The sequence below is a fragment of the Camarhynchus parvulus genome, chromosome 18 (genome assembly GCF_901933205.1).
Source record: "Camarhynchus parvulus chromosome 18, STF_HiC, whole genome shotgun sequence".
NCBI lineage: Eukaryota > Metazoa > Chordata > Aves > Passeriformes > Thraupidae > Camarhynchus > Camarhynchus parvulus.
In genome coordinates, this window is record NC_044588.1 from 2993053 (window position 1) to 3018765 (window position 25713).

At 40.5% G+C, this 25713-nt stretch overlaps 1 protein-coding gene across 4 annotated transcripts in view; it reads left to right on the forward strand.

The window, feature by feature from the left end:
* The window catches only part of CEP112 (centrosomal protein 112), a 163625-nt gene that overhangs the window by 47740 nt on the left and 90172 nt on the right, over positions 1 to 25713 (forward strand). For all 4 annotated transcript variants that reach the window (XM_030961844.1, XM_030961843.1, XM_030961841.1 and 1 more), the window contains 3 exons: positions 10792 to 10927; positions 14122 to 14229; positions 25184 to 25366. In XM_030961844.1, coding sequence (XP_030817704.1) covers positions 10792 to 10927; positions 14122 to 14229; positions 25184 to 25366 — 427 coding nt within the window. The remainder of the gene's footprint in view (positions 1 to 10791; positions 10928 to 14121; positions 14230 to 25183; positions 25367 to 25713) is intronic.

Genomic DNA, 25713 nt, shown 5'->3' on the forward strand with positions numbered 1-25713 from the left:
TGGAGAGGATTATGGGATCTGATTTAATGCTTTTTGCTTTGCTTGCCTCATACACAAATAATATTTTCATATTCTCCTGAAGTACAGATTTCCTGAGTTCTTGTTCTTCAGTTCTGTAGTGTGTGAAGGAAACAAAGTTTAAGAAGTGACATTAGGAGAAAAATGAAGAAATGAAATGAAATGAAATGAAATGAAATGAAATGAAATGAAATGAAATGAAATAATGAAATGAAATGAGATTAAATCCCCCTGTACAGGTGCAGATGCTGTAGTTAAACACTGCAGCATCAAGGAATGTTTGCACATCTCCACTCCAGTGCTCCACAACCTTCTCCCTCTCTCTCTTTGCCTTTTTTTTTTTTTTCCAAGTCTGTCTATGGAGCCAAATCTCAGCACTTTGCAAGTGGGGATGATACAGAGCAAATGCTGAGCAGCTGCTTCATTCTGACTCACTTAATAAAATTATTTGTTTACATAAGGAGCTCCCAACACCTCTTTTTTTTTTCCATGGCTTTCTACCCCTTGTCTGAACTTGTTTAAAATTCTGGGGAAGAAAGAGGGGCTAAACTGCTAAACTTTCTAGAAACCAGTAAAGCCACTTCTGTGTATTAGCAGATTTTCCCAGTAGTTTTCACAGTAGTTTTTAAAGCACACACAGACAGTTCTCACAGTATTTTGGAGTTTGGTTTAGGTGGCTAGACCAAATCTTTCTGCAAATTTTTTTTTGCAGAAAAATTAAAAGTATTCATTTTACCGAATACCTGCTGGTGCCTGCAGGTATTCAGTAAAATGCAGAAATGAAAATTATTTGCCTTTCTTTTCTCATATATACTTGTGTACATGCACATACTTGTGTTCATGTGGTTTCTGACATGGCAGTCAAGGAGAAGAAGTTGATTTCTTTTTGGGAGGTGGTGCCATGGACTTTCCTCACTGCAGACTTAAAAAAGCTTTTCCCACTGCTTTTTGTTATTGCAGTGTGAGAGCAATGCTCTGTGCTTCCCCGTGCTGGGCTGCTGTTTCTGGGGATTTTGTCAGGTGTTCAGTGGTACTCATATTTTAAATTTCAGGTTTTGTGTGTAGCACAGTTATTTCTGCTACAAGTTATTTCTGCCTCACAGAAAATACCTGATAAAAATGTGTTAACACCGGTATTTCCTAAATCAAGGTGGAAAAAATGTTCTTTAGGGAAGGAAATACTTTTTTGTCGGTACCAGTTACTCTTCTTAAAACTTCAGTCATTTGTCTATTCAAAGGAAATTACTTTATTCAGTCATTTCTTTATTCACTTGTCATCTCCTGGTGTGCTTTGCAGTCATTTGGTTATTCTGGGTCATTCCTTACCTGACATTGAGCCAGATCCATGGAGCTGGAGCTATTCTCAGGCTTCTGCTGTGGTTTTAAACTTGGTATTGATACCTGGAAAGCCTTCAGAGGGTGGCTTTGAGCTCAGCCTTGCTAAAAGCAGAAGTTGAAATGAAATTAGCACTGTCCTGGAGCCTCAGGCTGGCGCAGGGAATGCCTGGATGGCAGTGACACCAAGGGTCAGGAAATTCCCATTTCTCTCGTTTTGATTTCCACAAGGCCCCATCTGCTCTGGGCTCCGGTGCAGTGGGATGATCTGAGTTTATGAGATTCTGTTTTCATCCTGAGTATTTTATTAAGGTTTTTTCATGCCCTGAGTATTTTATTAAGGTTTTGCTGTTCTGAGCCTGCCTGGCCTCCTCCAGCTGGATCTTTCTGGGGTTTCCCAGTTCACCTGCACTGGTGAAATGGGGACAAGGCAAAAATGGGCAGAGGGTGAGGTTGTCCTTTACAGAATCCTTTACAGAATCTTTTCCTACAGCTGTGGCTGAGTAATGACTTATTTTTCATTGTATGGTTCTCTTTGATGCACAAAGAGAAGACTTGGGCTTGTTTGATGTGAAAAGCTCTCCTTGCTTTATTCAAAGTACCTAAAAATGCATCAAACTTTAGGAAGTTTTATGTAAGGATCTTCTAGTCCTTAACATTGCTTATATCTTGCAAAATTCCCATGGTGTTTATTTAATTTTTCTTCTCTCTGTAATACCACAAAAGGAACAGTGTAAAGGTGAGGGGACATAGATTTGAGAGAAATAAATGGTGGACAATCTGCTGCTGACCCAATAAAGAGGGAAACAGATGAAGGCAAGGAAAAATAAACATGTGAAGAGAGCTGGCAGAAGGAGGTAGAATAAATAGCAATGGAAATAAATTACTTTGTTTCCAATTTACATTTGCATAATTGTTAGAGCTCAGCATTTTGAAAAGAAGTAAAATTTAGACTTTTCACAATATACAGAAGTTATAATTTGAAAAAAAAGCTGTGATTTACAGTGGATCTTGAGAATTTGATTCTACCAAGCCCTTTGAGAACTTTATATTTAAACAGCTGCTCCTTCAAATCCTCTTGTATTGGCTTCTTGGAGTGGTGTGTGTCAGAAATGCCACTGCACACAGCAAAGCACAACAGCCTGAGAATCATCAATGCAATGATAAATAAATAAAGGAAGTGATAGCTTTAGCCACAAGTTAATTTTTTTTTTTTTTTTTCCTTCCTTGCTCCTCTAAGTTGAATCCAAATTCTGAGTAATTGCTTGTTGTTGTTGTTAATATTTTCAGGGTAATTGCCTAAGTGTAGCTGTTTTCCTGCAGTTAATTCCATTTTTCCTTGAAAATGAAGTATTTGTGTGTGGAGAGAATTCTTGTCAGAATGGAAAAGCCATTACTATTTAAAGCCGGAAATAATTAAAGGAATATGAGCAGGCATTGTCTTTAATTCCAAGTGTTGCAATAAAAGAGCATTGTTAAGAGTTTATACTCATGTTCTTTGTGTTCATCATTATCTTTTATTAAAATGTTGAGGCTTGTCTCATTACAGCCATTGCAATATGGTGAAAAAAGCCACGTCTGTGATTTGGAAACAGTGGGAATGTGATGTGGCTGAGGAGTTGGGATCTAGTTTTACTCTTTAAAACTGTGTGTGTTGTTTTTGGTAGGCTGGGTTTTAGCTTGGGAATTTTTTTTCTTTTTTTTTCCTCCTTTAAGAATCAGTGGAAAACCAAGCAGCTGTTCTCCACTTGGTGCTGTGCTTGAGCATCTGAAACCTTTTAGAGCAAACCCAGTCAAAGTTTCCAGCATATTGTAAACATTCCCTAACCCTCGCTCTAGGGGCCACAATGTGGAGCATGAACAGAGGGCTCCAAAATATGGTAGCTTTGTTTAATAGTCTCACTTAAAAGCAAAAATAAAGTGTTCTATTAACTATTTACAGCCTTTCATTTTCTTTCCCCCCCGTTTCTCTGGAGACCTACTGGCAATAATGAAATATGTATTGAAAGGAAGGCTCCAGTTGTACAAAAAAAATGTAACAGTTGATTTTTAATCCTTGGCTCTGGGACTGTTATGTCCCTCAGGATGGTTATAGAGATTTCACATGACATCTTTTTAGTGATAACAACTGTGAAACTGGTTTGATATGGCACACAGCTTATGAAATTAAAAGTATTGCCTTGTGAGGTGAAGAGCATTGCTGTGTCATGCTGTAGCACTTCATTAATTGCTGTAAATTGCTATTGTAGTAATTAATGTAGTTAATGACTATCATGATCGCATTGACTAAATAAAAATACAAATAATCAACACTAATGGCAGAATTGTTCCCTTGTTACTCCAAAGGCTTCCCTCTCACATCAGTGTATTTTTCAGATTTCTTATTTCTTTTCTCATTTCAAGATTATACAATGCACAAAACATTAATGAAATGAGAAAAGCTTTCAGTTGGCTGAAGAAAGTTGTACACATGATTGAGTTCAATTAACTGATTGTTAAAAAGCATGAAATGTTTCAGGCTGTCACCTCCTTTGAGTCACTTAGAAACCATCTACAAAACAGTACAAGGAAAAACTTTGTTGAAAAACTTTGTTCCTTCTTGTTGCTCAGTGATTGTGATCTTTCTACTTCAATTACGTTTGATAATCTTAATTTTGCTTTTACTTTTTATGTGTTTTGTACAACTTTCCTTCAGCTTCAGCAACAATACAACCAACCTTCGTGGAGGAGTTGAAGTTGATAATTCAAACAGTACTTTAAAGGAAAAGAAAATTGTGACAATCCATGTCCTCTTGGAAAGAAGAAACCAATGAGCCAAGTAGACACTCATGGTTCCCCAGAATTAAATATCTTTATTACCTACCACAACATGGATATTATTACTCAGAATCCTGAACTAACCAATTATTTTAACCATAAAATGAGTTACCTTAAGTCAGTAGAATGAAGGATGAATTCTGAGCCCTTGTACCTCCTTAACAATCTTAATCCTGGCAGTTCATCCTCAGCATCTTTGGTTTGCCAACCACTGTTGGCTCTGTCACTCTTCACGCAGCCTGGGCTGTGCTTTGTTAGTGTTAAGTGATTCTCCTCGCCTGGCTCTGTCCTGTGCCTGGTGATTTCTCACATAGTTTGTCCTTGGATGGTTTATTTTATCCACCCCCAGCTCGCAGTACCACAGCGCCGTTCTCTGATCTCCATCTTTGCCTTCCCTGCTCCTCTTCTTTGGGTACCTCATGAATCTCTTTGCTGTCTGGGCTGGCTTTCTGGGCCACCTTTTAATTACAGACTTGTCTCCCCTCTTTTTCTAAGGCATTATCTACACCTGTCTCTCTGATTCTCCCCTCTGCGTTGTCCTTGCTGAGGTTTAGCCGTGCTCTCAGCATGGGAAAGCCGTGACTGTTTAATCTCTGCTCTAATCCTCCTCCCCTGATAACTGAGCCTCTGTGCTCTCTCATATATGTGGTGGATCGAAATCTTGGAGACACTTTCTGCAGTCTGGAGCAAAATTACCAAGTTTTCCTTTCCAGCCACATTTACAACTCTTGCCCAGCCTTTTAACCCACATCACATTCATCATTTGGCAGTTGCTGTTTTATTCTGTTTGCACAGCACCTAGCACAACAGTGCCCTGTCATTATTGTAATGAGAAATAGTTATAATAATTATTGGTGTGTTTAACCAATGTCTGCCTAATTTGTGAGCCATTAATTTTGAGTGTAATGCATTGTTCTTATTTCAGTGTGATACTGCACACGTGGAGTATTATTTGCTCCAAATTCATTAATGGCTTTAAGGAGTGATTTAGTTTGTTAATGTTATCTCATGATTTATTTAAAACATAAGTATATAGTTTAAAACAATAACTGTATTGTAAATATATTCCATTGTTGGAGCTTACTTGAAGGAATGCAGACCAGCTTTTTGATGTTAACATCCAAATTATGCAAACTGTAAACAATTTATAAGTGGATTTGTGCTTTTTCTCATAAAGACAGGCTCATCTTATTCTTAAAATTGGGGAACACTTTTATTTCTTGCCTTTATATTTTTGGCTTTAGTTCTTTGAAAAGATAAAACAAGTTAGAATGCTTTCTAACAACTCCCAAATATTAACGTGCCCAGGGACAGGATAGGGATGATGTTTTGAAGGCAATAAATATTTCAGCTTCACATTTCAGTCTTTCTTCTTCGCTCCTTTGATCTGGCTTTGGTTTAGTTATCATTCCACTTGAATGACTTCACACTGTCTCTCTTCCTCTCCACACCAAAAAGAAGAAGTGTTCTGCACAAATTCCATATGTTTGGGGCTGGCATGGCAGGAGAGCCCTGGTTGTTGCTCCTTGGCTGTGGGAATCCCAGCCCTGCACAGGGATGCTCCAGCCACAGCTGGGATGGAGTTCAGCCCAAAGCTGTTCCTGAGCTTTCACTGTGTGTTAAACCCAGAGCAGGAAAAACAAAACTGATTTTTGTGTATTTCACCGATTTGGCATTACTACTGAAGCATTTCTGTGTAGCTATTAACCCATTAACCCCTTCCTTTACAGATATGTGGTGTTTTAGGCCTGAACACATTATTTATGTAGTGGAATAGCTGCATGCTAGAGTAAGGTCAGGGGGGCTGTGGCAGGGAGTGGTTCTTACTGGTTGTGGCACTAAAAAGTGGTAGCATCAGTCTTGCATTTGGCTATAAATTTAATTAATTAATTAAACTGCTGCAATTTTGTGGGGTCCTGGCAGTACTGGAGCATCTCCATGTAAGGGACTCTCTGAGAACAGGAGCAGGATTGTGGGTCTGCTTAAATTTCCCTCTGTAAAGTCAAATATCTATGTCTGTACACTGGATGGGACCTCAGATCTGTAGACACTGAATATACTAAGGTGAAATTCCTGAATTTTGGTTTGCAGGGGAAATTTGGGTATGTTTTGATGCAGCTTGTGTTTTCAGCTACACAGTTTGCTGTGTATTATATAAGAAATTGTGCTCTCCTTTGGAAATGTGTTTATATGAGGTTTTTTTTAGGATTTTTTGAATCTAAATGAATTACATGAATGGTGATAACTGATTTTTTTTCAGCACATATTAGTGAGAGTCAATTTTTGTTTCTTGTGACATTAAATAAAAAGGAAGGCTGTGTAGAAACAGCAATATCCTTCTTCAGCTGCCTTCCAGCAAGTGAACAGTTTGCAGTTTGGTGGGGAGTAAAGCAGTTTTCCCTCAGAAGTAGCAATGTTTAGGATGGAGAGGAAGGAATGGGCAAAGACTCGTGTGAGTACAGCAAATCTGAGCACACAGGATTAGAGTATGTGTAATGTGGGAATGGCAGCACAGCCTGGCTTTCCCAGCAGATCCCAGCAGCAGCAGTGGGGCTGCAGGCTCAGCCATGACTCTGCTTTTCCCATACCTCAGCCTTCTCTCAGTCATTTGATTTAGTTTTAAGTAGCCCTGTGATGGTTTGAGTTTTGGTGATTTAGTTTTAAGTAGCCCTGTGAGAAGCAGGGAGTTGGACTCAGTGCGGGTCCCTTCCAACTCAAGCTATTGTGGAATTCTGGGATTCCTGTTTGTCTCCAGGCGTAAACCCAGAGTCATAACAACCCGAGAGAGACTTAACAAGGGATGGAGCCTCTCCCTCTTGTGGAGTCCATCAGAATTTAAGTTTCAGAAACTTACTCAGTGGCAAAATACATCCTTATAGAAATTCCTTGCTCCGCTTCTGTTCTCCAGTACAGCTGGGATTCAATGGTCTGTGCTGCCAGCAGGTTCTGAAAACCTGGGGAAAAATTTGTAAATTAAAGCCTGGTATAATTTTATAAGAAATCACTTAGAGTTTCACAGCCTATTACTATTTTCCTCTGAAAATCTCTCTAAATGACACACAGGGACTTTGGGTGTGGATTTGCTGCTGGGATGTGAAAATCTGTCCCTGTGCAGCCTTGAGGGTACATGTGCTCAGTGTGTGCTGGCACTTCATGTCTGAAGGGTTTTCATTTCTTGACGAGGCTGAGACCCAGCCAGGCGCATCTCCTGCTCCCTGTGCTGTTGGTGAGCCCTTGCTGTTGTTCAGGGAATTTTGGGAGCCCTCCAGGAAGGTGTTGGTTCATCCAACATTTGTGGGACATCCCAAACCTAATTAACCTTTGCTGTTAACCCCTGAATTTCCCTGGGTTTCCTTAGTGCAGTGCTGTAAAGTCTCACTGCATTTAGTTGTTATCTCTTGGAAGACATTTTACAGAGCCAGACAAATATTTATGATTAAGCATGAAGAGGAAGCACATAAAATATTTGTATTTCTCATCAGTGCACTTCAGGGTGCTGATTTCTGAAATTGAAATTCTGGACTTCACAGTCAACATTCCCTGAGATGATTTGTGCTGTGTAAGACTCCTCATTCCATTGCCATGTCCTTTTTACACTGAAACAAAAGGAATTTGCTGCTTTTTAAATTGGGGGCAAAGAGTAAATTCACCCTGTTTTTATATTCAGGGCGGCTCAGCTTTAGGGGATTTAAGTGATGTAATTGTATTGTACTGGGCCCCACAACTAGTCCAACTGAAAAAAATAATCTTCAAAGTGAATATTTTAGTGCTTCATGCAAGGCACATTGCTCAGTGTCTTGGGAAAAAAAAGTGAAGCTTTTCTTATATTTGTGATCCGAGGGCCATTGTTGTACAGGTTTTCTAAGCTTCTGTACAAATCTGAACTGCACAAAAAATAGAGAGTGCTGGCTCCCACATCCTTAAAAATGAAGGTTTTTTCCTGCTTATAATGAGATGTTGCATTTATTCATGGGATTAAGTGCTTAAAAGAAAGGAAGGTGCATAAAACCACATTCCTGGAAGTTTACATCATAATATTTCAAAATAAAAATGTCTTCCTGAGGAAGAAGATGCATAAATTTGGAGCCTGACTGTGAGCAGGAGGCCTGGTATTTTGTCCTTTCATGTTTAGATTTGTTGTGTTTCCATCTGACTGGACCAAAGCTGCTGTCCCAGTGCCTTGTGACACTTGGCAGTGTGGATGTGTTTGAATAAGCTTCGAGTTTTGGTTTTGCATCCAGTGTGGAGTGGAATTATTAGATGTGTTTTGCAGGGAGAGAGATTTGTTATCCAGGGCCCATTGCTGAATTATGGATCTTTGGGAGGAGAAGTGGACATTTTCCCCTTCCCCTGGTCTCTCCAAGGTAACAAATGTGGGCAGAGCTCTTTATATTCTTCTTTCTGAGGCAGATTTTGTTCTGGGAGAGGGGAGTGATGTGCTTAATGTAGTTTAGTGTCAAACAGCTGTAAAATTAAAAATATCTGTATTCAGCAGTTCCTTGGAATGTGGGATTTGGGGGATAACTGAGCCAAACAGCAGGGGCAGATGGAAAACTGATCCATCAGACAGTTCCTATCACTTTGAGCTCTGGAGGTGTCACTGGTGTGCCCATTCTGAGGAATGGGGAGGAGTTTTGTACTTGGAATTTGGATGTTTTGGCTCCTCTGCGGGAGGAATTTAAATCCTAAATGGTATTTTGCCATTTGAGTTTGGATGGGGAAAGAAATGTTGATTTTGGTAGTGGTGTTTTTTTGCTGAATATTTTTTATTGTCTCATAAATGAGTGGGGAATGTGATGGCTTAGATTAACACAGATGTGCTTCCCCTGAAAGGAGTGTGGGAAATGGAATCAGTGAGGCTGTGGAAATAAAACATATCTGGAGAGGTGGTGGATGCTCTCTAGAAAATTTGAAGATAATTTGCATAGGTATTCTAAGAACACAAAACCAAAACCCCAAAACAATCATCACCAAAACTGTGGTACAGGATTTTTTTCCATTTTCCTCCAGTTTCTGCTGGGGAAGAAAGGTATTTTCCTTTTTCTGTAAGGAGAGGAGCAGTCTCCCTATTCCCAATTATTCCGTCAGCTGTGAGTGAGGCGCCAAAATAAAATCTTTTTTTTTTTAAATATACATCATGAAAAAAACCTCTAGAAGTAAACAGCAATGTACTGACTCAGGGCTTGTGGCATTTCTTTGATCTCTTTGCTAATGGAATTACCCTGCTCTCCTGCACTGCAAACAGCCTCTTTGTGAAGATGTAGGATTATGTTCTTTGTCCTATTGTCAAAGTCTGGTCTGCAAACCACAGAAGAGGATGTGAATACTGTAACTTTGGGCTTGGCAGCTTCCTGACCTTTCTGAAAGGCGCTCTCAGTGCTGCAGCAGCTCCTCCAGGGCTGGCAAGGTGACAGACGAGATGAATTAACTGGGCTTTTCCGTCTCTTACGTGTCAGATTCTTTGTTTTATATGGAAATAATTTCTGTCAAAATGGGAAATTTATCGTGAGGTACTTCCTCTGCCTGCAAAATGAAAATGTCAGCCCCAGGTCTGTTTGAATGTGTCTTCTGTTACAAGCCATGGGTGGAGCCAGCTTTGTCCCTGGATGCCACCATCGTGTTCTCCAGTGTCTGAACACAAAATCAGGCAGCTCTGCTGACCTGTGGGAGTTGGAACATGTCACAAAAAGTTAATAACAAAACCAGTAACTAGTTAATAAAAGTTAGTAATATTTGAGTACTCACATCTGAATTTATAAGTTACCTGATTTTTTCTCTGTGTTGTGTCAATATAGTGAATGTCTCTATCTTTTCATGTGTATCTCTTCATATATGTGAATGTACATAAAATATTACAGAAACATTACTATTGATGTACCATCCAGTCTGAAGAAATCCAGCCTGGTTTCTATAAATGTATCAGGTTTAATACGTCAAATAGTGTAGACTGTTGATATGAAATATCTTTGCACAGAGATTTAACATCTGTCATTACTGTAAAGGCTGAATAGACATCACAGCATTATGGCTTTCTAATAGATTAAGAAGGAACCACATGTCATGCATTGCCCTGCTTTGCATTTTGATTTATGACAAGCAGGCAATAATCCTGTACCTTGTCTGAGCAAAGATGGCACTGGGATAATTTTCTTGGTTTTTTGTTTTTGTTTTTGTTTTTTAATCTGGAAAGGCAATCATGGTAAAAAGAGTTTTGTTTAAGTATTGGGGGTGTTAAATCTAATTTATTGAAATCTTATTTGTGAGTATTTATTCATTGTTACTATTATTAAATTTTATTAATTAGATGAGATTAATAAAAGGGGTTCTACAGTGGGTAGAGAGCCACTGAAGGGAAGAGAAGCTTTGAAGGTGGAGGTTTTGTTGTGAGCTGTGGACGCCGTGTTTGGGCGTGTGAAATTCAATCGGAGAAAGCGAAAATAACTCCGGCCTTCCATCGCCTTCTTCAAAGCCCTGCAAAGGGAAGTTGGGCAGAAGCTGGGACAGGAAATTGAAATCTGAATACTATTTTAAACTGATCGGGTTAAAGGCCTCTCTTTTACACCAGCACACTTGTTCTTTTATTTGATACTTGAACTCTGAAAATTTTCTGTGACTTTCTAGGGAGAAGGAGGAGCAGCTGAGGCGGGTGACGGAGGTACAGAGGCTGCAGGCCCAGCAGGCAGGCGCTGCCCTGGAGGAGTTTAAGCGGCAGGTGGAGCTGAACTCAGAGAAAGACTCTGCAGAAATGAAACAGCGGGTGAGGAGGTCACAATGCCAGCCTTTCTGAAACTCTGGCGCAGTGGGATAGCGGATTCTGATCTTATAATGCCAGAAACATGCTCCACTTGAGAGTGCGACATCAAAATCTTTCACAATGTAGTGTCTTTGCAGCGAGTCAGAAAGGGATGGTGGCGGGTGTTTCATCTTTCTGACAAAGCCAGAATTGTCATTGTTATAAAGATATCTGCAGTTATGATACTGATTAGGGATTTTTCAGGAGTGAGAGTATAAAGGGTTAGTTTATACACCCTATGGAACAACGCTTGTCATTTCCCACTTAAATGTGGCTCTTCCTACTCTTTTCCCAGCGACTCTGTCTTCCATTAATGAGCTCCTGTAATCAGTTTGAGCCCAAACAGGGACAGAGCCGTGGTGGCTGCTAGCAGTCATGTGCAGAGGATGGAAAAATCCACTTTTCTGTCCCTGAAAATCAGGGAGTTTAGTGGTTTAAATATCTTATGGAGCAAACAATAGTTAAACTGTTCTCCTGGGAGTTTATAAAAGCAGCCCAAGGAGTGAAAGAAAGGAGAACAAGCAATAGGTGATCAAAAAGAAGGGGAGAGAAGGGATATTTCCTAACTCCTCATGTGGTTGAAATTTCCAGACAGAACTCAAGCTTGTAATTCTGGATTACAGGTTCCAGCCTCACCTGCCTTGACCAAACCTCACTGCTGACAGGAGGGTGCTGCAGGCTGGGACTGGAATGGGTCGCTGAGAGTGCTGCCTTAGGACTGAGGAAATTCCCTTTTTGTTGTTTTCAAAGTTTTTTGAAAATCTTCACTGCTGGTATTTTTAATACCCATGCAGACAGCGAATAATAGAATTTGGAAATTAAAAAAAAAACAAACCAAGAACAAACTTATAAAGGCAAGATGTGTTCAGCAAACCAGACCCATGAGGGCAATACGACAAATCCCACAATTTTAATCTGACATTTTCTGTACTGTGTGGCCCTCCTGCAATTTCTTCATGGTGACTTAAAATAATATCCTAGTTCTCATCTAAAAGGGATGTTGTCTAATTCTAGAAAAGCTAATAATAGTTTCATTCACTTAAAAAAACTTTCAGCAAAGAAAACCAATCAAAAACATAAGAAAGTGCAAAAGAATTTAGAAAACATAGTCAACCATAATTTTAAAGTGACAGTAAATTCCTTTCAGAATCTTGCTGCATTCTGGGAAATTTTGAAAATCAATTTTGCTGTACTCTGTGAATCAGCCAGAGCTTTACTCTTTCCCTGCTTGGGTGTTAAAATCTAGCAATACTAAATGATATTGTACAGTTGAGTGGTTCTATTCTACAGGAACCAAGGAAATCCAAGGAAATACATCAAAGGAACACTGCTGAAGCTCTCTCTTCATGGCTTTGGCCTTTCTCATTCCTCTGCATCCACATACTCTGAGATAAATCCCCCAGTCCATTGGAACATACTGGAAAATTCTGTGTTTTGTGCTGAGGTTGGATGTATTACTTACAAAACAACTGCAGTAGCCATAGCAACACTGTCCTTTTATCTGCATTAGGAATACTGGGCTTTAAACCCATTTTTGGTGTGAGATAAAGTTAATTATGGAGATGAGTAGGATGGGGTCATTTTCAGTTGTTGCAATCAATATTTGATTCTTTAGTTTGGCTCTGTGATAATATCATTTATTTTGCCATCTGCTTCCTATTTTGTCAAGCTTGTGATTATTAAGAGTCACCTGATGTCCACTGGTGGGTGGGTGGCACGTGTTTAACTGCAAGATCTGCATTTTTTCCAGTGCTAATTAAAATAATACATGGTCTATGTCATGGTACTGTAGATCTGGGGCTTCCTGGGTTGGGCAAACAGTGATCAAGAGCTTTTGTTGGAAATAGATGAACGTGACCTAGCGAATAAATCTGCAGAAGCCAGTAGATTTAAAGCATCTTTGCATATGTTTTCACTATTTCATGTTTTAGAACATTTTCATTCTCTCAAAAGAAAAAAAAAACTCACCCTCCTTTAGTGCAGTAACAAGATCTGTTATTTTTCTGGGTTTTATTAACCTGAGTAAAATATGGCCATGGATATGCAATTTGAGTAAGTTTGGAGCCGGAAGAAAATGATTGATAAAACATTGATTGCAGTCCCTTTTCCTAATGGCAGATGATAGCAGTGGGGTTCAGGAGCTGCTTCCTCACTGCTCTCTTTTTCCACTTTCTATGTGGCCAACTGCTCCTACTCCAGTCCCTTCCTTTCCTGCTGGAGTACTCTGCAATAAAATGCTTTTCCCACTCCGAGTGCTGCCTTTTCTCCTCCTTCCTGGCTGGGGAGTGATGTCCAGGCCAATTGGCACAGACATCTGTTGAACACTAAGCACTCCCTTAGGCCAAGCAGGATTTTGGCTTGTGGTTCAGAAATTCATGGGTTTCTTCTTTTTGTGGAGCAGATGGGCTTGTGGTCCTTCAAACCCCTCCACTTCTTTTCCCTTTTTAGGGACACAGTTTATTCGCTGCTTTTGTTGGGATCTAGATCTAAAAGTCATTGATGAGTGCGCACTGCAGCAGAGTTACATATATATATTTATATATATTCCCTTGGAAACGTGCCTGATGTACAGCTAACAGTTGTGCTTTTGATACAAAAGCCTTTGTTAATTGAGTTGTGAAATTGCTTCCTTGATGCTGCGTGCTGGAATCTGTGGGACTCATTATTCATAGGCGATGACTATCTTCAGAGGACTTCACTTGCAGCCAAATAATTCTCTTTTAAGTTATTTAAAGTTATTTTCTGATTTAATGTAAACTTGCTTTAATTGTGCAGTTTATGCTCTGACTCGCACATGATTTCCCTTGAATTTCCACAGGCAGTGTATTTTTAAGTGAAATATATTTGAGTCTTAAATGTGTCTAGAGAAAATATTCACTTAATTTCAATGGGATATTCAGCGCTGTTGAGTGAAAAACTGAGCCAATCCTTTGTAATTAGGGAGTGGCATAACAGTGATCACTATGTCCTTGAGTAACTAATAATCCTGTAGAGACTGAATATTCATTTTCACCACATAGAAATGGTGTTGTTATCATTCCCAACGAGTGATATTCTCCTCTTTGATGGTTTACAAACAACTGTAGAAATGTCAGAACATTTCAAGCTATGCCTTTAATAAAAAAAAAATTAAATATTCCCTTTCTTTTCCCATGTAGATGGCAGAGGTTGAAGCAGATCTAAGCAGATCAAAATTGCTCCGGGAAAAGCAAGCCAGAGAATTCTCCTGGCAGTTGGATGAGATCAAGAAAGGATATGAACAACAGGTCAGTTGCTTTGCTCCTCCAGGTGGAGGGGAGAAAACACCCTTCCTGCAGCTGTAGGTCACCGTGTGTAGCTGTCCTTCCTATAAAAACACCATTTATAGATATGCAGAGTTTTGTGATGGGGATGGAGAGGGATGGAGTATTTTCTACACAGAAAATACTTTTTGTTTCCTCTTCACAACCCTTTGTACCTCTGCGTCTTTCAAATTGTTTCCCAGGCTTACAGGTGGCAACACCTATTTTCATAATCACCAGGTTCAATTATTTAATGCATTATCTGTTTCTCTTCTTGTCAAGAAACAGTGGTTTATTCTTTTTATCATTTTTGACATGGGGAGTGTTCGGATGAATGCTTGTTTTGGCCCACTGAACGTGATTTTCTTCTTTGTAATGTAATTTCAGGGTTGGGAAATACTCAGGAAACGTTTGGGTGGAGACAAGAAAGTTTTGTTCAGTACTGCTGTGAAATGTAAAGGGGGGGAAAGCAGAAGGAGAGAAATTACTGCACGACACAGACTTGGGAGCTGAGGAGCAGCACCAGACACGGTGTGAGCTGGTTCTTGGTCATGAAATTAAAGTGGCCTTTGTTGGTAACACCTGCTGAAGGACTGAAAGGGGTTTTTAGTACTTTGTAGGAATGAGGTGGTTAATCCATGAAAGTTCTCTCTTATCACTGTTCATGTGTGGATCTAAGCTTGCATTTCCAGCAGGGAAATGTGGTTTCATTTCTGTTTATCTTCTGTGCCGTGAGAGGATGAAACGCTGCGGTTGGCTTTGGAGCCAGGCCTGCTCTGGTCCATCTGGAAGGGGCTTTTTCAGGGAATTTAGGAACAAGATCACTTTGGTAGGTGTTGAGAGACCCCTGCTCTGGGCTGGGGAGGAACAATGGTGTGTTTTGTGTGTGGCTCTTGGAACAGAAGGCAGTTTGTTGGGTCAGATCAAAGCAACGTCACCACTTGTGCTGCCACCTGACAGAGGTGACATGTTGACCTCTGGAAGGGTGAGGGACATCTCACAGGTGTTCAGCTTAACTGGGAGATGTTATTTATGATGATTCCTGCATTTAGTGATTCAGAAATAGTCGGAGATACTAGGGATTTGTGCAGGAAAGGTGAGGAAGTTTGGTGTGTCAGGGACATGCTGAAAAGAGGGCGATGGGAATGTCAGGGTCAGTTGGACATCCGCCTTAAATGAATTTTTTATTTAGTATTTTCACATCATTTTAGGGATATGGTTGGCTCACATTTTTTCTTTACCATTTTCATAATTTGTAGTGCATCTTTAAAGTCCAAAGTCAGCATTTATTAAAAGATTTTGTTCCCATTCCCCATCCCAGATTTTAATCTGTGGAGATAAATGCTAACCTGCAGTGTATCAGGAGTTACAACATTCCTCTTCTACCTACAAATGGTAAATTTTTTTTACTATCCATAGTAACATCCACCAAGCCATAGATAAAATTTTCTGCCGATATTCAGCTGACTTTGCACACTAAAGGCAAATGATAATGTCTCATATTGTCATGGTTTGGTTTTATGTGTCTTCTTATATTCAGACCTTCTGGAGACTGTGTCAGAAAAACCCACAAAGCAAGAAATTAATATGAGAGTTAAAAATTTTTTGGTGAATCTATTCTGTAACAATGGTGATGTTGTGGTAAAAATCAGTGAAAGATTTTTTCACTGAGATGTTTACTGCTTCCCATTTATTTTATTTAGGATAGCTGCTTTTACTGTAAGAAAGAACAGCTAAGCTTTATGAGACATCACTGGAACCCGAGGGTTTCAGCCCTAAACAGCTAAACAATGAGAGCCTAAGAAGAATTTTCAGTGGAATCCTGTTTATGCCCTTTTTAAAAAATTTATTTCTCTTTGTCCTTCATCTGGAATGTTCTTTGAAAGTTGGTGAGCATGAAGAATACGTGCCCCTTCCTGCAGATTGCAGGGGGTTATCAGTGGGAGTGAGGTTCTTTTGGGAGGCACAAAGCCCCTCCAGCCCCACCACGGAGCAGGATGAGCTCAGTTCTTCCACTCTTAAAATTTCCTTTCAGTACTTCCAACTTCTGTTTCTCTGCACTGCTCTCTATTTATGCTTCAGAACTTCTAAACCATTTTTAAAGCAGATTTTTCCTTGCCTTGTTTTACTGCATATTTCTTTGGTTGTTACTTGGCAAGGAGCACTCTGATTTAAAGTGTTTAAATAAAGCAGTGAATTCAAAGTGGGGATACATTTTGACAAGGGTTCCAGCAGACTTCCAGTTGGAAATAGACACCCAACCAAAAACCTGGATATTTTAGCTACCTGAGAAATGTCGTGATTGCTTCGAGATGTTCTGCCTCAAGTGTCTGAATCTAATTGTCAAATGAAATTTAGACATAAAAAGGGCCAGGAAATTGCCCCACAGATTTATTTTTTGTTGGCTTTCATGGTGAGTGGCAAGGGTAGCACTGATGGCAACCTGGACAATTCAGTTGCCCATAATTTTAATCAGATTGATAATAAAGAACCAAATTAACTGATGTGTTATCCAGTTCCCCAGTCTGAGAGACATTTTGGGAGTGTAGGCACTTGGAGCAGTGCTTTCACTTCTCTGCTTTATCTGAATGGTTGATGTCACAGGACTCTGCTTGAATACTGGTTTCAAAACAGTTATTGGTGTGAACATGGACTGTTCATTGTGGGGCTGAAAGATTGGTCTGCCTGCAGATTAGACGTACCGATATATTGATATTTTTCTGATATTTATTACAACAACTAACCTTATACATTGATATTTATTTATCTTTTTTTTGCTTTGAAAATAATTTGGAAAAAACCACAGCAGTTGATAATTTGTTAGCTTTTCAAATGCACTCAAATCCATTAATAAAGCAAAAAGGAACTTTTGGATCTTGCAGTATTTGATTTCAACTGTCACATGTCCCTCCTGGTTCCAGCTCCATCTGATTCGGTGCCACTTGCTTTTGAAGTATCCACTGAGAACACTCTCTCAGAGAGCAAAACTGGTGGCTTTTTTTTTTTTTCTTCTTTAAATATACTTTAGCTCAACTTTGTTCTACTTGCAGCTGTTAGATTTGAAAGTATATTTTGAAGAAAAAAAAAAAAATAACTCCAGCAGCACCAGAGTTCCTATCTGCTGGGAGCAGCTGCTTTCGGCACTTCAAAGCCAGTGGACAGCACAGTGAAGGCCTCAGCCTTTCCTGCCTTTGAAATGGTTGCAGTATCTGTAGTTGGGCTTTATGGCACTGTCAGCACAGGAAGAAAGGTTGTTTGGTTTTTTGCACCCCCTCCCTTTTCTCTTTTTTTCCATTTTCCCCCCTACTTTCTAATTACATCCTCAATTCAGCTCAAAATACCTGGGAAGTGTTTCTGACGAGTTCATCTTCTATGAGCCCAAATGTTTGAAAGATCATGTGCCCAGACTTTTCAGTAATGGATTTTAGTCAAATCTGACAGAAAAGTTAAGGAATTTGCTGGGTTTTTCTCCCATATCCTTGTCAGTTGAGCACTTTCTGAGAGCTTATCTCTTGTGGGGAGTGGTGGTTCCATGGCAGAGATGGGACAGGGCTTCATGCAGGGACATTCCCCAGCACACTCAAGTACATGCACACCTTTGTTTCAAGCAGATTTTCATAAATTGTTGAGAATGGAACACTTCCAGTGAACTCAATGTGATCCTAATGCTTAAATGACATCAGTTTGTCCTTTAAAAAAACCCCAAACCATTAATAATCACTGTGATCACTGTTGCACCCATTTTTTGCTGTGAACAGTTGCTGAAGTGACTGAGTAAATGTGAAATAAATGAGATGCAAGATTAGTAAGAGAGCCAAAGCCTAGGAAATTTCATTTTCCATCAGGGAGAGAACACACAATAAACCAGTTGAGCTATTGTGATAGCAGGATGGGGTTACCTGATGAGTTATGGCCATACTCTCTGAGATTAAATGCCAGCCTAAATATATAAACAATCCTTTTGGTTTGATTCATCTTTAACTGTGTTTATTCCCTTCAAAAATAATTATTCATGCTTCCATTGGAAAGTGGAAAGTTGTTACATGATAGCTGAAGAATCTCCCTATATCTCAGGAAATCCTTTCTTGTGACATTTATTGTTGAGTTCTGACTTCTGTAAAAGTTATGAAGAAATTAGAGTTGTCATCTTGTCCTATGAGTCCAAATAGGGAAGAAAGAGACACCTTCAGAAATATGTTCCTGGGTATTTAATGAAATCACTCTGAAATCATGCTAAAGACAAGTCAATAGACAATGCCTTTAAGTTGGCAGCAAGACAAAGGTGTGGTTAAGTTTAAATATGCCTTCTATAATAAAGAAAGTGAAGTAAAGAAGTGCAAAATAGCTGGTTAAAAGTGAAAAAAACATGTCTGTAATGTTACCTGCCAGCAGCAAGGACAACATCTGAGGTGCTGCTGGGACACTGTTCTTGTTTTAGCAGTGTGCTGGAGCAGAGGAAAGTGTTATTGAGAGGAGAAGAAGAGTATTCCGTAGATCTTTTTGTCTTTTATAACTTTCTAGTGAGGTTAATTTAAAGAAAAGAGTGAGGTTCTCTCAGGCAAAACATTCACTTAGTAATTAACACTAATTGAGATAACAAGCTCCACCTCCAGCTTGCTTTGTCCCCATACCCTTCCTCTGTTAAGAGTTCCTGCCACTGCACATCCATCCTGGCTTTCCTTCTGGCTTCATTCTTTATTTTCTGTTTTTTTTGCTTCTCTTTTACCAATCTGTTACCTACTCAAGTGAAGGAAACACTTGCAAAGCCCGGTTTGAAAGCTGCTATTCTTCGGACAGACCGATGTCCCAAGCATTTCTTAGCTGTACACTAACCTGGCCATTTATTTTCAGAGATCCACAATCCATTTTTAGTATGCTGGTTTAGTTGTGAGAAGAGAGTCTTTGTGAAAAGCTTTGTTCCTCTTCTCTTTGTCTGTACTCCAAGATAATTGAAATACAGTCTGTTCTTGCAAGGAGGCCAAATGAGCACGTTAGTAGAAGCTCTAAATTTTTCATGTCATCGGCAACAAGCTGCATAAATTTCATTTAATAAATTAATCTAGGATGCATAAACGTTTCCTTTGAACCATCCTAAGACACAGATGAATACCATTTGTGCAGAATATCTGAGGAATAGTTTCTTCAATCAACATCAACTTTTTGCTTTATAGCTAAAACTCACAAATGGGAAAAGGAGACGAATTTAACCTCCAAGTGAAGAGTGGGTGGAAATCTTCTCATGGTGCCATTGCTGTTTACAGAATTGTTAACCAGACAGATGGGTATTTGCACGGTCTCCTTCAGGCATCTGAGTCGTGTGTGATGCAGAGTTGAAAGCCTGAGCTCCCTGTGTAGTCAAAGAATCCACTTTGAGGGGAGGAGGGAGAGGGAGGCGATTCCAGAAACACAAACGGGTGCCTGCGGTAAACAGCCAGGCTGGGAAGGCAGCTCTGTGTTCAAAGAAGGTCCTTGGATAAACTGAATCCCTAAACAAAGACTGCGTACAGCAAATTCTGCTGCAGACAGGCATTTGCAGTGGCTCAAGGTCTGTTAGTTGGAAAGGAATATTTCTCTTTGCAGCCTGCGATGGGTTTGGTGGTGTGGGTGGGCTGGGGAGGGGAGGAACCTGCTGATGTTCATCATGGCACCAAGTTGGATTTAATCATGGGATGCAACTCCATGCACAGTATATTGTTACAAGAAGTCTGGAGAGGGATTTTTCACAAGGGCATGTAGTGATGGGACAAGGAGTAATGGCCCTGAGCTGAAGGAAGGCAGGTTTACATTAGATATTAAGAAGAAATTCTCCATCATGAGGGTGGTAAGGACCTAGCATAGGTTGCCCAGAGAACCTGTGGACTCCTCATCCCTGGAAGTGCCCAAGGCCAGGTTGGACAGGGCTTGGAGCAAGCTGGGACAGTGGAAGGTGTCCCTGCCATGGCAGGGGCTTTAAAGGTCCCTCCCAACCCAAACAATTCTGTGGTTCTGTGATTTAAAAACAAATTTCCTCATGCCAGAAGATTGGGAAGATGGAATGATTGAGATGGGGTTTGTGCTGCTCATACTTTAAAAATATTAAAAATCTAAAAAGCCTTTATGAGTAAAAATGTACAGATCAGGAATATAATTTTATATAGTGAGAGTGAGACCATTCAGGTGCATTATTTTAGGGGAGGATAAATCAAACTGCAGTTTGGCTAAAGACCAGCTTGTTTCTTTTAGAGAATTTCTTGCAATTCTTAGTTTGCAGTTGAAAAAGAATTATTAATGGTTGGTGAAAAGGTGTAAGTATTACAGAAAACACAGTCATACCAATTAAATTATTGCAGCCTGCAATGAAATAGAAAGTCATGTACGTTACCCCACGTGTGGTAATGTGTGCTTCTGCACAGATGTGTTTTTCACTGTCCCATTTGCCCTTGGCTCATTGTACCCCTTATATCTTGGGAGACCTTAATGTTTCAACTTACAGAAAAATCTCCCCACAAAAATTGTAAATTAAAATCCATTTAATTTACCTGCTGCAAGGGTGCTGTGTTCTGGTTTTCTCCCTTAACTTGCAGTGAAGATGCTTCTTTTCTGCCCAAAGTTATGCTGAACCAGACCCCAACACGATTAGCACTTACTCCTCCAGCCTGCTAGATCAGATTACTTTCAGCAGCAGCATTTGCAGGGATGGGTAATCCCCATATCCTCATGGAACATGCAGGTTTATTGATAGGCTTAGGAGACAGAAAATGCTCCATTTTGCTGGAGTTGTTCTTTGGGGACAGATCATGTGCTGTGCCCTGCCTGGGTAGAGGCTGGGGCTGGTTTTCAGCAGGGATAATCATGCAAACACCTGATTTTCAAACACTTAAATGATTTTAGGATGGAAATGCTGAAAGCAGACGTGCTGTAGGTGTGCTGCAGAGTGAATTTACCTCAGTGATGTGTGCAATTTATTGGTGGCTTCTCCAGCCCTCAGTTCAGTCATGCCAAAACAGTGCTTATAAAATCATCCTGCCTTGCAAAACCATATTTTATATAGGTGTTACTTAAAATATTTCTGGAATTGCGGACATAAATTTACATGAATTTTCATACTTTGGTGTCAAATATTTATTGTAGCAGTTACATTTTTCAAAGAGGTAGTGAGCTAACTAATTTCCTTTCCCTCCTTTGGGGACTCTAAAAAGAATTTCAAAGGCGTGCTTGTTCTTGAGAACAAGTTGAAATTGTTCTAAAATTGAAAAGACTAAACTTAGCATGTGATGTAAAAGCGAAAACTGGGTAGTAGAAGGCCTTGTCTAAATTAGAGACTTTCAAAAGGTATTTGCTGGTGTTGATTAAATTACAAATCTTTGGCTTCTGAAAACATCTCCTGCCATCAGTGGGCTGTTTATTGTCGATCTTTGTTCTTCAGGCGTGCTAACAGCAGCAGGATTTCACCTTGGCTCTGTATTAGACTGTCTCTTGTTTTAGCAAATTGTCCTAAAGCACCTCCCCTTGTGAGTGCAATTCCATCTGCCTGTGTTCATCAGCTGAGTTGTCACTGGCCTGGGCACAAAGCACGCTGCCAGGTTTGTTTGGCATCTTTTTGTGTGAGTGAACGACAAGAGACTGTCACAATTCTTGCACAATTCTTCTTTTTTAGCTCTTTGTTAAGAATTTAATTTTCTTCTTAACATCCTTTTCTCTGCAAGTGTAAGGAAATTTAAATTTCAGTTAAAATCTAAATTTAGAAGAAATAGTGTAATTAAAAGCTAAATTTAAAGTAAATAGTGTAATTCTGGTGACAGTTTAGTAAATCACCTGTTGGCCTTGAATGTTGTTCTATCACACTGTGTGGAAACAAAAAAATGAAGAATTCAGCTAAGAAGAGATCATAATTTTCAAATATTTGTGTTACTTGATAACAGGAGTGGTAAGGAAGGCTCTCTCAGGTCAGACAGACGTTCCTGCTTGGTTTTGTGTCCAGGCCATGGCTGGAGACAGGAACAGATGCACCGGGAAGGCAGTGAGAGATTTTCATCTTTGAGAGAACAAGATGAGGAAACATCCAAGGCACAATGAATGCCCTGTGATTATGGTAATAGGGCACACACGATTATTTAATGAATGTTTCCTTTCAGCCTCGCCCCTAATGCCCATTGTGAGCGTCGTGTTGCTTGTCTGGCTGAAATGTATAGCACCTACCAGTGCCTGTCCCTGGACACTGAAGTGCTGGAGTGGAGCAGACACTTGAATGTGATCTGATGAAGTGCTCAGCATCAAGGGCTAGATGCAGCAAGATCTCAACATGACAGAATTTTTGAAGGAGATGGTTTTGTTATATCATTCATAAAGGCTCTCTCTACCTCAAAGAGGAGACAGAATCTGTCTGGTTTGTGAAGAATTAATACAATTTTCATGCAGTTTCCTGTGATGAAGTCCTGTTGTTGCTGAAAAGCAGCATGGATTTTCTCTTTCCGTTTTTTGGTATATGTTAATTTTTTTTTCTTTAAAAAACAACCCAATAAAAATACAAGAATGAGGGAGGGAGGAGTGGAAGAGAAGCCATAGTGTTTGGGAGCAGTTCTGAGGGGAGCAGGAGCTTCAGGGAGTGCTCATCAGGGCAAGGAATGGCTGCTCAGTCACTTTGTGTTCTTTATTTTGTTGGTTGGGAATGTGGAATACCTGCTAATATTCATTAGGGAAGATGGCTGTGGAGGCCTTTGAGGGATGAAAATGCTCTGGTCCTCATCCTTTCTCTCCTCTCCTGTTTTTCCACCTCTGCTCCTGCCAGAAACATCTTAAAGTACCAAACCAAAACCATCATGGGGAATGCGTAGGTTTAAATGAGGAAGGTTTTAACATTTTTCTTCAACAAATTTTCCTCTTGTAAAGCACCTCCCCTCATGGTACCACCATTTCTCTTCCCGTGGACGAGGGGGGACACCCCTCCTACTGAAGGACCTTTTGCTCATTCCACTTATTAAATTAAAATCTTTGTGTCTATAAATGCTGAAAGTGAAGAGATTACTCAACAAAACAATTTCCTTTGGTTGGTGTGGTAAACGTGTACAGAGTTGGAGAAGCGGGATGTGTTCCCTGCTCCCTCTGGGTCACATTCTCTGCCTGCTGCCCTGTCTTTGGCAAAAAATTGACATCACCAATAACTGAAGCTTTCCACAGCAAACTGCCTTAACCCAGACCTACATGGACAACGAGCTGAAAACCCAATAATTAAGACAGCAAAATGTTTGAAGGGAAAGGCCTCTCCTGTTGACACGATTTCTTTTTAATCAGGTCTTATTTATGAAGGAACGCTAAACATTTTTTCTCCTAAATCAGGCAAAGGCTCTACAGTTATTTTAGGGAGAAACGTCTTTTTCTCTTAGGCACAGGATGGACACTGCGAGCATCCAAGAGAAGCCAGGTTTGTATGGAAACCTTGGGCAAAAACCTGGAGTAAAGAAGTTGGTGTGAGGATGCCAGGCCCAGCCTGGAAAATGTGAGGGGTTAACCCCTGCAGGGACTTCAGGCATCTCCTAATGAGCTCTTTAGTGTTATTAAATAATGTAGATATGTTAAACCGTTCAGTGTTGCATCTGCTCTTCTCCTTGCTCCGTTTGTGGAAGGATGCTCCCAACCACAGCATGGACGGCACGTTTCCCTTTTAAACTTGCAACACGCTGATCTGCAGTTTGAGAAAACGCCCTTTTTTAAAAAATTTATTTTAACTTAGCTTCAAATTTTCCCCGCGGAAGCCGAACAACCAGCTGATATCATTCCAGAATTGAATGCTACAGCTTTAAGATAAGGTGCCGGGCGCTCTCGGCGCTCACACAGCGGCTCCTCCCGTCCGCTCTTTTTTCCTTTCTCATGCTGAAAATACCCCACCATGTTCACGATAAGAGATTTCTCTTTTTTTTTTTTTTTTTTTTTTGTTATTTTTTCTTCCTTCCCCCCCTTCCTCCTTCTCCGAAATCCACCAAAACTGAAGAAAAATCCAAGTGACTGTTCTTAGCAGCTGTGTGGCCCGGAGTTCAGTGGGGAAGCGGCTTCCTGCCGTCCCTATTCATCACCTGCTTCAAAGGCGGCCTGGCCGCTCCAGTGTGCAGGCCAGGTAGGGTGCCTTTGTGCGCAGGCGGGAGGATTAATATCAAAGCTGCAGCAACCAGGCCCTTGGTCTCAGGCTGCCATTCAGGCAAGCGGGGAGAGGCTAAGAGTGGCCAAGGTCACAGCATCCAGTGTGGTGCGGACTGGGAACGGCTCCTGAGAATAGAGGGCTTCTTATGAAATCATGGTGCAAGCTTGCGGCACAGCAGGTGCCCTTCTGGAACACATACATCTGTTTATGTTGGGATAGCGTAGCTGACAACGGGATAATAGAGCTTTGTTTTTTTTATAATTTTCTTGCTCTTTTTTTTTTTTTTTTATTTAAGGGGAAAAAAAAAGAGACAACTCTATGCGCCAGCGTTGAGGAATATCGCAGGAAGAACGTTCGCTTTGGAAATCATAAAGAATTCTTGCAAAGCTTTAATTGCTGGGGTGGGGGGTTGTGTGTGTGTATACTTAAGCGAAGGGGCGAGCAGGCTGCCTATTAACCATTTAGGATCCTCAGTCCTGCTGAGTGAGGAGCAGCAGCGGGATACGGGGGCACCCGCCACACAATGCGACAATGCCTCCCCCTTTTCTTTTTTCCTTTTTTTTAAATTATTTTTTCGTACGCTTCCGACATTTGTACCAACAAATTGGGTAAGGATGCGCTGGATTTGCTCGGTTGTCTCCATTGTTGGGATTGTCTGGAGGAATTCTGTCACGCTAACGGTGGCTTTTTAAGAGGTGAGGTAATAGTGACGTAAAAATAAAATTGCCAACTTGATGAAATTAAGGGGGAAATTAAGCTGTAGACGAGTTGTCATGACGACAAGGATGTTCTATTGATGAACTGTACTCCTCCCTGTCCAATCAGATAGTGGAGCTGAAGCTGGAGCATGAACAGGAGAAGACGCACCTATTCCAGCAGCACAACACAGCGCACGACTGCCTGGTCCGAGACCATCAACGGGAGATGGAGAAACTGGAGAAGCAGCTTCGCGCTGCCATGGCAGAGCACGAGAGCCAAAGTCAGGACAGCAGGAAGCGAGATGGCCAGGTAACGATCAATAACGCTTGAAAGGCGCCCACTTATTAGAAATTGCTGATAATGAGTGTTTCCTGTTTGCCAGCATTGTTGGTGGTGCTCGCTGGGGGAGCATTTGCGAAACTGGCACATAAACGTGATTTCGATTTTCTTTTTTTTTCTTTTTTTCTTTTTCCGCTTTCCCCCCTCCCTTCCTACTGCTGAATAGGGCTTTAACTGCAAAAACCACAGGTAGCCAGATTAAAAATCCCATGGTGCGCTATAACTCGGCCTATTTATAATCTTGTCTCATTTTCTTTCATGATGGATTTGTTTAAGAAAAAAAGGTATCTGTTCTTTTTCCCCCCCAGCCCTCACAC